Below are 11,460 nucleotides of genomic sequence, written 5' to 3'. Positions count from 1 at the left end.
CGCCACGCGGGCTCCGCTGACGTCATCTCCGGGCGCCCCGTCGGCGCGGTGCGGCCCGGCGCGGCCATGGCGCTTTTCTGCATCAACAGGTAACTCCTGCCTCAGGCGCTGCCGGCCCGGCCCCGGCGTCCCCCAGCGGCACGGACTCGAGTGGGAGGGGTGCCTGGCTGGACGGGCCCGGTGGGAGCGGGCGGCTTGTGCCTGAGGAGGTTTTGTCTTGGGCTGTTTCAGGTATGGCGGGGAGGAGGAGAAGCAAGGGGAGGAAGAGGAGGAGGACGCTGAGGCAAAGGCCCGGGCTCGGGTCCTGCTGGAGCGGCTGCGCCAGCAGGCGAAGGCCCGGCAGTTGAAGAAGCAGCAGGAGGCACAGCCCGAGGGAGGGGAAGGCGGGCTGTCCGGGGGAGCCGACCCGGGGCTGAGCCCCGGGGGCGGGAAGAGGAAGAGCAGGGGGGAGAGTGAAGAGCAGTCCTGTGCGCAAGGACAGAAGAAGCTCAAGAAGAAACAGCGGCCTCGCAGCTCTTCTGAAGAAAGGGCGGACGCCGAGGAGGCAGCAGATGGCAGCACTCCATCGAAGAAGAAAGACAGTAGAAGAAAATCGGACGTGCCGCAAGAGAGGACTGAAGCAGGTAACGCTAAACTGAGGCCGTAGGATTTTGGTTCATTGGGGTCGACAGTTCTCAACGGAGAAGTAGACACAAGTTACCCTTTGAGTAACCTGCTGAATTTACCTGATGGTAAATTTTGTTTTTCTCTGCTTAATATATTCGCAAAGTAATTTGCTTTCTAGGGGAAAGCCCCATATTGCGAACTTTGGGGATCAGTTTAGTGTAAGGGAAGGAGGGAAGCATGTCACCTCAGTCTTCAGTTGCCTCCGTACCAACAAAGAAATGTTCGGCTTTTGCACTTGGATTTAGGAAGAAAGAGGAGCTTGCAAGTTTTGCTTAAGTCTGTTGTTATAAAATGTTCCCTACATCCCTTTTCTGTAGCACGTTCTGACCTGTAGCTTTGTATTCTTGTTATCCAAATTCCAGATTCTGAAGAAGACATCAAACAACAGGAAAATAGAAGCAACCTTAAAAATAAGTCTTCTCAAAGGAAGAAAGCAGATGAGGAAACAGAGGGAGCTGGAACAAGGAAGAAAGAGAACAGTCAAAGAGCTGAAGGAAGTCAGAGTACAAAGGAGGAGCTGTCCTTAGCAGCCTTGGAGGAAGAGGCAAATCCTCCACCCTCCAGTTTGGTGGTTCTTGGAGACTATGACAGAAGGCCAGTGCAGAAGGTAACTAGCTTGACTGAATTTTGATGATGGTCAGGAAGGAGCATGCATCTTAACAGCTTATTTTATGCATAGTATTGTCTGTTTGATGGCAGAAATGCTTTGTTACTCTTCTTTCCCCACCTCAGGTTCAGCCCTTCTTACCGCAGTGGCTTGCTCAACCCAAACTAGTGCAAAAACGTATCAAAGATAATCTAGTTCCAATCGGAGAAGTCCCAGGAATTCATCCCCGGCTGTTGAAAAAGCTACAAATGAATGGGATAGAGTCCTTTTTTCCAGGTAATTTGATAGTGCTTTTGTTTCTTTCTAAACTGACTTAGGTAGTTCCTACAGTCTATTGCTGTATATTTTATGTAGTCAGTGAAGTAAAACATAGAAAAGAACAAGCTTAATGCATCAAAGTGATTGTACTAGTTTTAATCCTTCTTTTTCAAAGCTTTACCTAGGCTGAGTAACTGAAGCGTGTTATCTAGTCATAAATGTAGCTCCACAAAATATGACAGCTTGAAGTAATAGCTCACAGCTGCCAAAAGAGGGAGGTCTTACTCGTGTCCTCCTGTTTTCCCACCTTCCCACCAGGCTTGTGCTTTAGTTCCTTACCTTCCACCATCTCTGCTGCTAATTGGACCTCTCTAGAAACCCGTTCGACTCATTAAAGCAGCAGAAAACCATTCAAGAAAAAAAAGCAGTTGGTTTTCCATTATTTTACCAGTTTTGCAAAAAAGTGCAGTAAGTGCCAGCTCCTAAATAAATAGAAAGCACAGCTGGAAGCAGGGATAAGAAGAGGAGGGAGGAAGGTGGGATCTCTGACCTGCAGTCAGTTACTTGGTCCAGCTGAACCTGGAGGCTTAGACTGTATCAGAGACTCATCAAGGTTACATTGGAAAGGCAGCGTGTGTCTTTTTGTTTTTTTTTTTAAATATTCTGTTACATAACATTTTAATCTAACTGCTATTGCTTATTTTGTCTGGGAAGATCATAGCAGCTTGCTGATAGCAACTTCTTGTGTTCTCTTATATGTGAAGTCCAGCTTATGGCACTTGGTAGTAGATGAATCAAGCAGTGTCATGCCCTGTCTGGTAGAGATGGTGTCCACTGAAGTCATACATCATATGCATCACTGAGTATGGTCTTGTCATGAAGCTAGATCCCCTGGCTGCTAAACCTCATAGATAAACCAAAGTTGGCCGGTTTGTCAGGGCTCGTCATGGGACAAGGAAAGGAGAGAGTTCATGTGTGACAGCCAAAGCTGTTGTCTGTACAGGACTGTTTGCTTCAGTCCTTATGTACTCTCCTGTGGCAAACTTGAATGACTCCAAACCGTATAAGAGTTGTACATTTTGCTCCTTGGCCGGTCAGGCTGCGTTGCCGTGTTGCATGTTCTGTGTTTATATATATAAGAGCAGATAGGATAGAGCAGATAGCAAAGAAAGGATGCTTACAGACAAATATTCATAGGTTTTAAATCTGCCCAGTGCCACCCTAACGTGAGAACAAGAAGACAGATATGAGTTGGAAACAGTATTTAACACAGTAACATCCTAGCTGACCACTAGAAGTAGCTGAATTCTTGGAGAGGGAAATCTCTGTATTCAGTGCTAAGCTTCCATGAATGAACAAGAACCAGGTAAAACCAGATAGCATCTCTATTGACAACTGGGTTTGATTTCTTCCTCTCTTACATCTATAGCAACAACAGCATAGGTGTAGAAACAGATTCATTCTATATAACTGCTTTCCTGGCTACACTGGTTTTAGTCCAGTTAACTCTGTAGTTAATATTTGTTTCTATTTTTCTTCAGTTCAGGCAGAGGTGATTCCTGCTATTCTACAGAGTGCATCCAATGGGTATTTGGTTGGGCAGGGAGGATACCGCCCCAAAGACATCTGCGTCTCAGCACCTACGGGCAGTGGTAAAACCCTGTCTTTTGTCATACCCATAGTACAGGTGAGTTTACCCCCAGTAAAGTACCTGTAGGGAAAATGCTGGGGTTGCTTTTGTTCAAGCAAAAGTAGGTCAGAAAGGAATTTGTGGATGCAAAGCAGCAGATTTTTAGCTCGGAGCTGTACGAGTCCCCTTCATCTCATGAAGGCATAGCATGAGAAGTTGGGAGGGTGGAGGGGAGTAAAATAGAAACATAAAACTCCGTGAGGATGTGTGAAGCCCATCTCTTCTCACTACTTTAGATACAAGAACCTCTTTCTCTCCCCACTGCTTTCAGGGACTCATTTGGCCTTTGTTTTGGCAGGTTCTGCTAGATCGAGTAGTTTGCCAAGTACGAGCTCTCGTTGTTCTGCCCACCAAAGAACTGGCACAACAGGTATGTGGCTCTTCACCTTCTCTCTGAGTGGAACTGGGCCAAGGGAAAGGCTGGTGCAGACAGTACTTTGCTTGGCTGTTCTGTGGAGCAGTTTGAAGACCCATCAGTGGGTTTGATGTTGTTAGCGTAATGGAAAGTATTACTTTAACTGATTTTGTTGTGGCTAACAAAGCCCATCTCTTTGCAGGTGAGTAAAGTGTTCAACATTTACACTGATGGGACAGGTCTGAAGGTCGTTTTGATTACTGGCCAGAAATCTTTTGCAAAGGAGCAGGAGATGCTTGTCCAGAAAAAGTAGGTTGAAAGGTATTTTGATAAGGTTTATAGAGATCGTAAACTATTTAATCTCAGTAAGCAGAGGTCAAAATGTAGGCTATTGCATCACACTATCGCGCAATAATGATTTTGGATAGTGGGTTTATATGCTAGACACTGGTCGTTCTGTCTTTGACAAAAGTGCCTGCTATTACCCCTTTTTTATGGTTGTTGTGTTTTACTAGATTTTGGGGGGTCTTCACCAGCTGAGTAGAATGCAAACATTTACCTTATACCCACAGGTACAAATGATTGTTATGGGATTTTGCTGCAACTAAGCTTTTTTTAAGAGCAATGAAGAATGATGCTTTTTGTTTAAAATGAGGGTTTAGTGTCCAGCACTGCCTTTGCATACTTTCCACATAAAGTGCATATTTGAATTCTGCTCTTTCTCAGTTAAGTGAGTAGTAGGAAAATCTTAAGCTCTGCTGACCAAGGATCTCTGTTACGTGCTTTATGGTGTAGGGAGAAACTTACTGATGGGCTGCTTGTTCTTTCAGAGTGACAGGCTACTGCAGCCTGGCTGATATTATTGTGGCTACACCAGGGCGGCTCACAGATCACATTAGCCAGACCGCGGGGTTTAGCCTGACGCAGCTTCGCTTCCTGGTGAGTCAACTCCACGGGTCTCCCATCTTAGTGCAAGGCCCATTAGAGCTGTAATTACTGCTTTGTTCTTGCATGGTACATAAATATATCTCTGTTGGAACTGTTGTATGGTCCCGTTCTATGCTCCAGATTGCTCAGGCAGTGGTCTCAAGATGAGATGTTTTATTCCAACTCGTGACACCCAAGCATCCACCTACTTCCCCTTCTCTCCTAGCCTCTTGCAAACACAAACTCAGTGTGAAGCCTTATTGGTCAAGGTCAAGGTAAATTATCAGACTGTAGTAGCTTCCACCACATAGGAGTCTGCAGAAACATAGTTGCAATCTTATTTATGATATGGAGATTTTTATCTCTTTTTCGGAGACATGGAATGGATTTATGTGCAAATGAACTTGTGTGTAGTTTGAGTGTCAGGCTGCCTACTGAGCTGCTGAAACAAAAGCAAAATTCAGTTTGGGGATAGAAACTTCTGCCATCATTTAAGGAAGGATAGGCAAAGAAAATACTTCTATTGACTAGAAGCTTCCATTATCTTACACTCTGGCTCACTTGTTATAGATACAAAAGGAAAATAAAAGCTCCCTAGTGCTAGATGGTGCTTAACAAGTAGTGTTTTTCGTCCTTGTGAATTCAGATCGTAGATGAAGCTGACCGTATGATCGATGACATGCACCAGAACTGTCTGAACCAAATTGTCAAAGCTGCATTCCAAGTAGAAAATGACTCTGGCTCCAACATGCTTTTTCAGAGGACCAAACCAGGGCCTATAACAGCAGCCAGGTAAGTTGCAGAATGCATTTCTTTGAACTGGTAGCGCGAACACCAGCACTTAGATGTCACTGCCCTGCTTCACAGTACTCTCTCACAGGCACTCCCAAAGCTTGCTTACTTTGAGAAATGTCTGCCAAAGTAAGGCAGCTGCTTTTTCAAAGCTTGAAAAAACAGGCAGTGAACAGCTGATAGTACAGGATGTCTTTTTAGACTGAAGCCTAAGTATTGTATTCTCCAAGCTCTCCTTAACTAGAATAAGGGAGCATCAAAAGAATGCACAAATATTGCAAGTCTGTGATTCTTTTGCATCGTAACTATATGAGTTAGTTGAGCTGAGTAATGGGTTTGAAGAAAAACTGTTGGAATTGTCTATCTGCAGCTGCTGCTTTCATACAGCATGGTAGAGATGTGTCAGAAACAGAGATCAGCAACCAAGGAAGGAAGTGACTAGAATGAGGACACAGGTAACTAGGATGCAAGAATGTGTGCAGGGCTAACAGATGCAGGTTGTGCAGTTGGTTGAGGGCGCTGATCAGTTCCATCTGTGAACTCCACCATAAAACAAGGGTGTAAAAGAACCTACAGGAAAGGCCCAGGACAGGAAAAGAGTGTCAAAAAGAGTTAATTGCTTCCCTCATAACATCATCTGAAGGCATCTGTGGAGGAGCTCCTTTGCCCTGTCCTCAAAGTTCAGTTTCTGTGTGCTGTTTCTTTCAGCTCCTGCTATCCTCAGATACCCTTACAGAAACTGCTGTTTTCAGCCACGTTGACTCAGGACCCAGAGAAACTGCAGCAGCTGGACTTATTCCAGCCTCGCCTCTTCACGTCTGTCTATTCTGAGAAAAAAACATTTGGAGTTGGAACAGAGACTGAACAAGATACTAAGAAATACACACTCCCCGAGGGGCTATCGGTATGACATTAATTGTCTTGAACAAATTATACTTGAAGATTTGTTTAACTCTGGAGTCTGTAGTTGTTTTTACCCTATAAACAAATATGTCTTCCATATGGTTCCTTGCATGACAGAGGTGCTGGGCGAAAGTGGCTTTGGGAGTATTTATGACCCAGAGAGCTCTATCTTTTGCGTGTTTGTTTTCTCATTGCTTAGTGTTCATGTCGTTAAGACTGAATTAATTTTTTTTTTTAATTAAACTCTCTTCATGCAGAATTAAGATATGAAGTAATAATAATGTAGTAGCACTTATCAACAGTCCATATGTATAACCTGCATTTTGGGGCATGTAGATAGAGGTCACCCTGTAGACAAGAAGGCAGTGTGTGTTGTTACTTGCTGTGGAGAAGTGAGGACATTAGAACAATGCAGATCTCCTGTCTCTACCCTGTGTTGTATCATCCCAGCCTGTAACTGTGACTTATTCTAAAGGGGGTGGCCTTGTTCTAAAGGGGGTCTGGTTTTGCTGCTATTAGTCAGCTGTAAAACATCAAAGCCTATGTAGGTCTTGGACAGGTAGTGGGTTTCAGAGTAGATAGCCTTGGCAAGAAGTAATTTTTCTCTCTGAACTTCTTCCCTGTCGACTGCAGCAATGTTACGTGCCTTGTGACCTGAATTCTAAGCCTTTGCTCCTCTTGTATTTCATGCTGAAAATGAAATTTACCCGTGTGTTGTGCTTTACCAACTCCAGGGAAGCTTCTCACAGGTGAATATATTAATCAGATCACTATAGTAGGTATCTGTCAAGTAATGCTACAGAGGTAATGAAGTGACTGTTTCCACCCCATTTACCTACAGGTTGTTCCTGCTGGTTCAAGCCTTTGGTGGCATCGCTGTGGCTGAATTTTCTTCTCGGTTACCTCCAAATGAAAGACAGAGAACCATGAAGGAATTTGAACAAGGAAAAATACAACTGTGAGCATCTTAAATGAGTTTCCTGTGTCTCTTCCAACATAGGCCATTTCCAGTGTGAGGAGCTAGGTAGAACCAACACAGTTAAATGAGGTCTTGTGTAAAACAGAGCATGCAGGAACCAACTTGCAGAATGGGTGTGAGACTTGGACTTGTGACTTGAATTGTTACCCAGCCTGTAACTTGGCTTATTCTAATCTAGCTGTAACCTGAATTTCTGTGTGTTATTTTATAACAAGCAGTAAATGTAACTGCTTGTTCATATAGTTGCCCAAAACACATAACAGTTCAGAAAACCTTAAGTTTAATGTGTGTGCTTGGCGTCTGGCGCTTGTTGGAAGAAAATAGATGTTGGTACTAGAACTACTTATAGTATTAGTGCTTCCTACCAAGAAAATCCCTGATCAGACTGGTACACAGACTTACTTCTATCCCTGTGTTTGATTTGCCATGTGGTTTTGATAGCTGTATGGGATTGCATCTGTGGAATGTCTCTGAGAAGAAGGTAAACGCTTATTTTCTGGATTTTCTTTTTATCCAAACCCAGTGTTTAAATTCCTCCTTGACTGCTGGAATTTCACACCTCGCTGTCTGCAGAGGTCACTTAAAGTGCCTTTATGGAATGTTCAGGTAGCTTACAGATTTGTAACCTCCAACGTGGTGGGAGCTGTCTGGCTTCGTGTCACATGCTCGGAGAACCTGGAAACACCCAGTAACTTTTCATGCACAACAGTAGGTGACAAGCCTCCAGTGATGCTTGGAGGTCTGCAGGCAGTTAAAAATGCCAGTGGCAATAAGGAGTGACTTACAATGCTGCTGCCATGCTCAGAGGCTGGCTGCCCAGGTTGAACAGAGATTAGCAAGAGTTGTGCTGAGTTCACTTGTGTTTTGCTTCTGCAGTAGTGCAAGAGATGTTACCTGAAAATGACTATACGTATGTTTAAAACCAGGTTAATCAGTACAGATGCCACTGCACGAGGGATTGACGTTAAAGGAGTGAATTATGTAATAAACTATGATGCACCACAGTTCATCAGGACGTATATTCACCGGTAAGACAACCAGGAACAAAGGGAAGATGTCTGAGCTTGGTTTACTTTGAAATGTTTAGCAAAGGTGATGTGCACTTAAAAAGGTTTTTAGTTTTGGATTTTTTGTACTTTAATATGCAAATAGCTTTCTAATTGAAATTAAGCCTGTAGCGTCAGCAGAGTAATGCAGCATTGAAACGGAGAGCTAGCACCCTATTACAGAAAATGTAGTTTACAGGAACTAGAAATAACTGTCCTGGACAGCATCGAGTATTGGGTTTCTAGATGTTCAGAAAACTGCAGTGGCACAGCAGCTGTGAATGAGCCCTGGAAGTGTTCACCCTTTGTAACACGGCTAGTCCTGCTGTGCTAACCTCAAAAAACTTGGAATCAGACTTTCTTAAATCTGGAGAATTTCAGAATCAGACTCTTGGAGCTGATAATGGCAGTGACTGTGTGGCTAAACTGACTTGATGCTACTTTTTTTGGTTTCAGAGTTGGAAGAACGGCTCGTGCAGGAAAAGTGGGCGTCGCTTTCAGCTTGGTCCTTAGAATTCAGGTACGTCATTGGTGTGGGATTCATTTGGTAAGGATGCATGCAGGGGCATAAGGAAGATAAGGTTCATACTACTTCCCTCTTTTTCCAGTCAGCTGAGCTTTGTACTTGGAAACTTCAATTATTTCCTGACTAGGCAGCATGTTCCAAAATGTGCTCGTTTTCTAGCTGATAGGCAGTGGGGTGTCTCATCTCCTGTGTCCATTTTGTTATGCAGGAGCGTAGGTTTCTGCGGATGTTGAAGGATGCTGGCATCCGAGACATAAAGAAGCACCCGGTGAAGGGCAACTCACTAAAGCCATTGGTGCAGAAATATGAGGAAGCTCTCTGTAAGCTTGAGAAGACAGTCAAGGTAATTAAAATGAGGAAGAAAACAAACAAAAAAATCAAACTACGACTTGCACAGTTTATTTTAACTCACGACTAGCACAAGTATTAGTGACCAGGATCCTTTCCTTTAACTGAGACATTTCCATTTCACTGTGAAGGCAGCATGTGTGGGTGCCTTATTATGAAATACTCAGAAAGGGTGGGGAGGAGAGAAAGAGGTTTTCTGTTAAAGGAAGGGTAGGCAGCATCCCTGGAGGTATTTAAAAGACATGTAGACATGGTGCTTAAGGACATGGTTTAGTGGTGGACTTTGCAGTGTTAAGTTTACAGTTGGACTCGATCTTTTTCAAGCTAAATGATTCTATGATTCTATTTTATGATTCTGTGATTTGTGGTGTTTCCTTTTCTATTCTGCCTTTCTCTTACCTCTGGAGCTGGGATTTTGGCAACTACCCAGAGGAGGGCAAACAAAATGCAGAGATTAAACCTTTTGTCATTACAGAGTTATAAGACTGTAATTTACAGCTATGCTGACTAGAAGTTTGAGTATTCCAAACCAGGAAAGCATTTTCTGCAGGCCATTCTTTATACACCCGTGGGAAGGTTGAGAGCTTTCACACAGAAGCAGGGTAGCATTTAACCTGCTAGATGAGTGGACTAGGGATCCATAATAGACTTTCTGTGCTGTATGATTTAGGCAAGTGTTCTGCTCTCTAATTTGAGGACTCCTTGAAAAATGATGAGTTTGAGTTGTAGACTAGGAATGTTTGAGAACTGGGCCAGAAAGGATTATTAAATTGTCCCATTGCTCCCCAAAGTCCCTTCTGTGTGACTCTGAGACAGGGGCATCTTCAGTCACCTTCTCAACTTTAATTTTGAACAGAACGAGCGAGCACAGAAACGAGCCTGAATGAATGGAAGCTGAGAAGGTCATGTTTTGTGGCACTGAAGCTGCTGAGCGGGATAGGTCACGGGCTACTACCCAGCATGGTAACAATGAGACATGGTCGCAGAACGGTTGGCTCCTCAACCTTATCCTATGCAAAGTCAACTATTACAGGCCTCATTCCCCTTTCAAGGACACTGCAGAGTTCAGTTACTGGTTTAAAACAAACAAACAAAAACTTTGAGATACAGTTGTTCTGAAGAGGACTTTGTGTCATATCCTGCTGGTATATGTAAAACTGCCCCCAGTGAAGAGAAGAGCTGTTACACAGCGCTTGAACATGGGCCTGATGGAACTGCCGATCTCCAAAGGTGAGGGCTGTGCCCTTCGTGCCTCTGAACTGTGACAACTAATGGTTCCGTCTTACTGCACAAGCAGCTGTATCTGCAAATGCATAAACACGTATACAGTGCCTATAGCAGAAGTGTGTTTGGAGAGCTGCTCTAGGCTGAAGTGACTGTAACTTTTAAATAAATACTATATATATTTTTTAAACAGTGTCTAATAAAGATTCCTGGGTACAGGGATGGAGATTGCCTTGAAGGGCTTGTTCACTTCTATAGTCTTGTGCCTTTCTTGTCATTTTGTTTCCTTCCACTATTCACTACCACTGGTAACAGCAGGTCTTACTAAGTGTTAGGATGGCGTTAATGCAGACTAAAATGTCTGATGTCCAATATGAATATACTGGAGTCAGCTAGTATCACTACAAGCCATAAATCTGTATTTGAGACGTGCCACTGCTATTTTTAACTGCCCCTGGCAGAAGGCTCAGAGCTACCACATAGCTGCAGCCTGCACCTACCCTTTTAAGACTTTCGGCAGGAACCGCCCCAGCTCTGCTTTATTATTTTGTAAAACAACAAAGTAAGGGTGCACCAGCATTAGCAATACATTGTTGGAGCAAAGCGAAGGGCTGGCAATCGTGAACGGTTGGGTATCAGGAAGGGTGGTTGCATCTTGTAAAGGTAGGAGCAACGTGGGGTTTTATAGCAGTGAGGTAGCATCTGGCTTCCTACCGTGTGACTCTTGAGCAGTTTTTGCATAGCACGGGTGCCTGGGCTGGCGTCAGAGTAGCAGAAAGGAAAGTTCTCTTCTGCAAGAGCTGTGAGCTCCTGTCAGCAAAGCAAGTATCTACCCCTTGTGCACCTACACCCATCACCCTGGCTTTGGTTTTCCTTCTCGTTAGGCAATTCAGGGCAGTTACTAAGCCAAGCCCGAGTTTCAAACAGGAGACGGCCGAGCCCGGTTGGAACTTTGCCCTGGAAAACCGCCAGCGCCCCCGTCCGGCGCAGCCACCGGCCGCAGCTCTGCCCGCCCGGGAGCGGTCCTGCTCAGCACCACGGTCCCTCTGGGCTGAAGAAGCCCCTCTCCCGGGACGAAGCCGGTAAGGCGGCGGGGGGGGGGGCCCCGGGGTCTCCCCGGGCCGGCTCCGCCCCCCCCC

General features: G+C 44.6%; 1 protein-coding gene across 1 annotated transcript; it reads left to right on the top strand.

The window, feature by feature from the left end:
• Nucleotides 1–66: 66 nt before the first annotated feature.
• DDX51 (DEAD (Asp-Glu-Ala-Asp) box polypeptide 51) lies at nt 67–10,388 on the top strand. Its single transcript, XM_010575845.1, has 16 exons — nt 67–89; nt 232–623; nt 1,029–1,273; nt 1,399–1,549; nt 3,073–3,218; nt 3,520–3,591; nt 3,779–3,885; nt 4,407–4,515; nt 5,150–5,295; nt 6,004–6,199; nt 6,832–6,947; nt 7,040–7,156; nt 8,104–8,205; nt 8,680–8,743; nt 8,958–9,092; nt 9,954–10,388. Exons 1-16 carry the CDS (start codon nt 67–69, stop codon nt 9,978–9,980), a joined length of 2,148 nt encoding a protein of 715 aa, XP_010574147.1. The 3' UTR covers nt 9,981–10,388.
• Nucleotides 10,389–11,460: the final 1,072 nt, after the last annotated feature.

This window comes from Haliaeetus leucocephalus, unplaced genomic scaffold, assembly GCF_000737465.1.
Source record: "Haliaeetus leucocephalus isolate CR32 unplaced genomic scaffold, Haliaeetus_leucocephalus-4.0 Scaffold13, whole genome shotgun sequence".
Classification (NCBI taxonomy): Eukaryota; Metazoa; Chordata; class Aves; order Accipitriformes; family Accipitridae; genus Haliaeetus; species Haliaeetus leucocephalus.
This window is presented reverse-complemented; position numbering and strand designations above follow the sequence as displayed.

Coding starts and splice junctions, on each gene's coding strand:
- DDX51 (XM_010575845.1), top strand. CDS start 67: ATGGCGCTTTTCTGCATCAACAG. Junction 4,516..5,149: donor TGACGCAGCTTCGCTTCCTG/GTGAGTCAACTC, acceptor TTGTGAATTCAG/ATCGTAGATGAAGCTGACCG. Junction 5,296..6,003: donor GGGCCTATAACAGCAGCCAG/GTAAGTTGCAGA, acceptor TGTTTCTTTCAG/CTCCTGCTATCCTCAGATAC.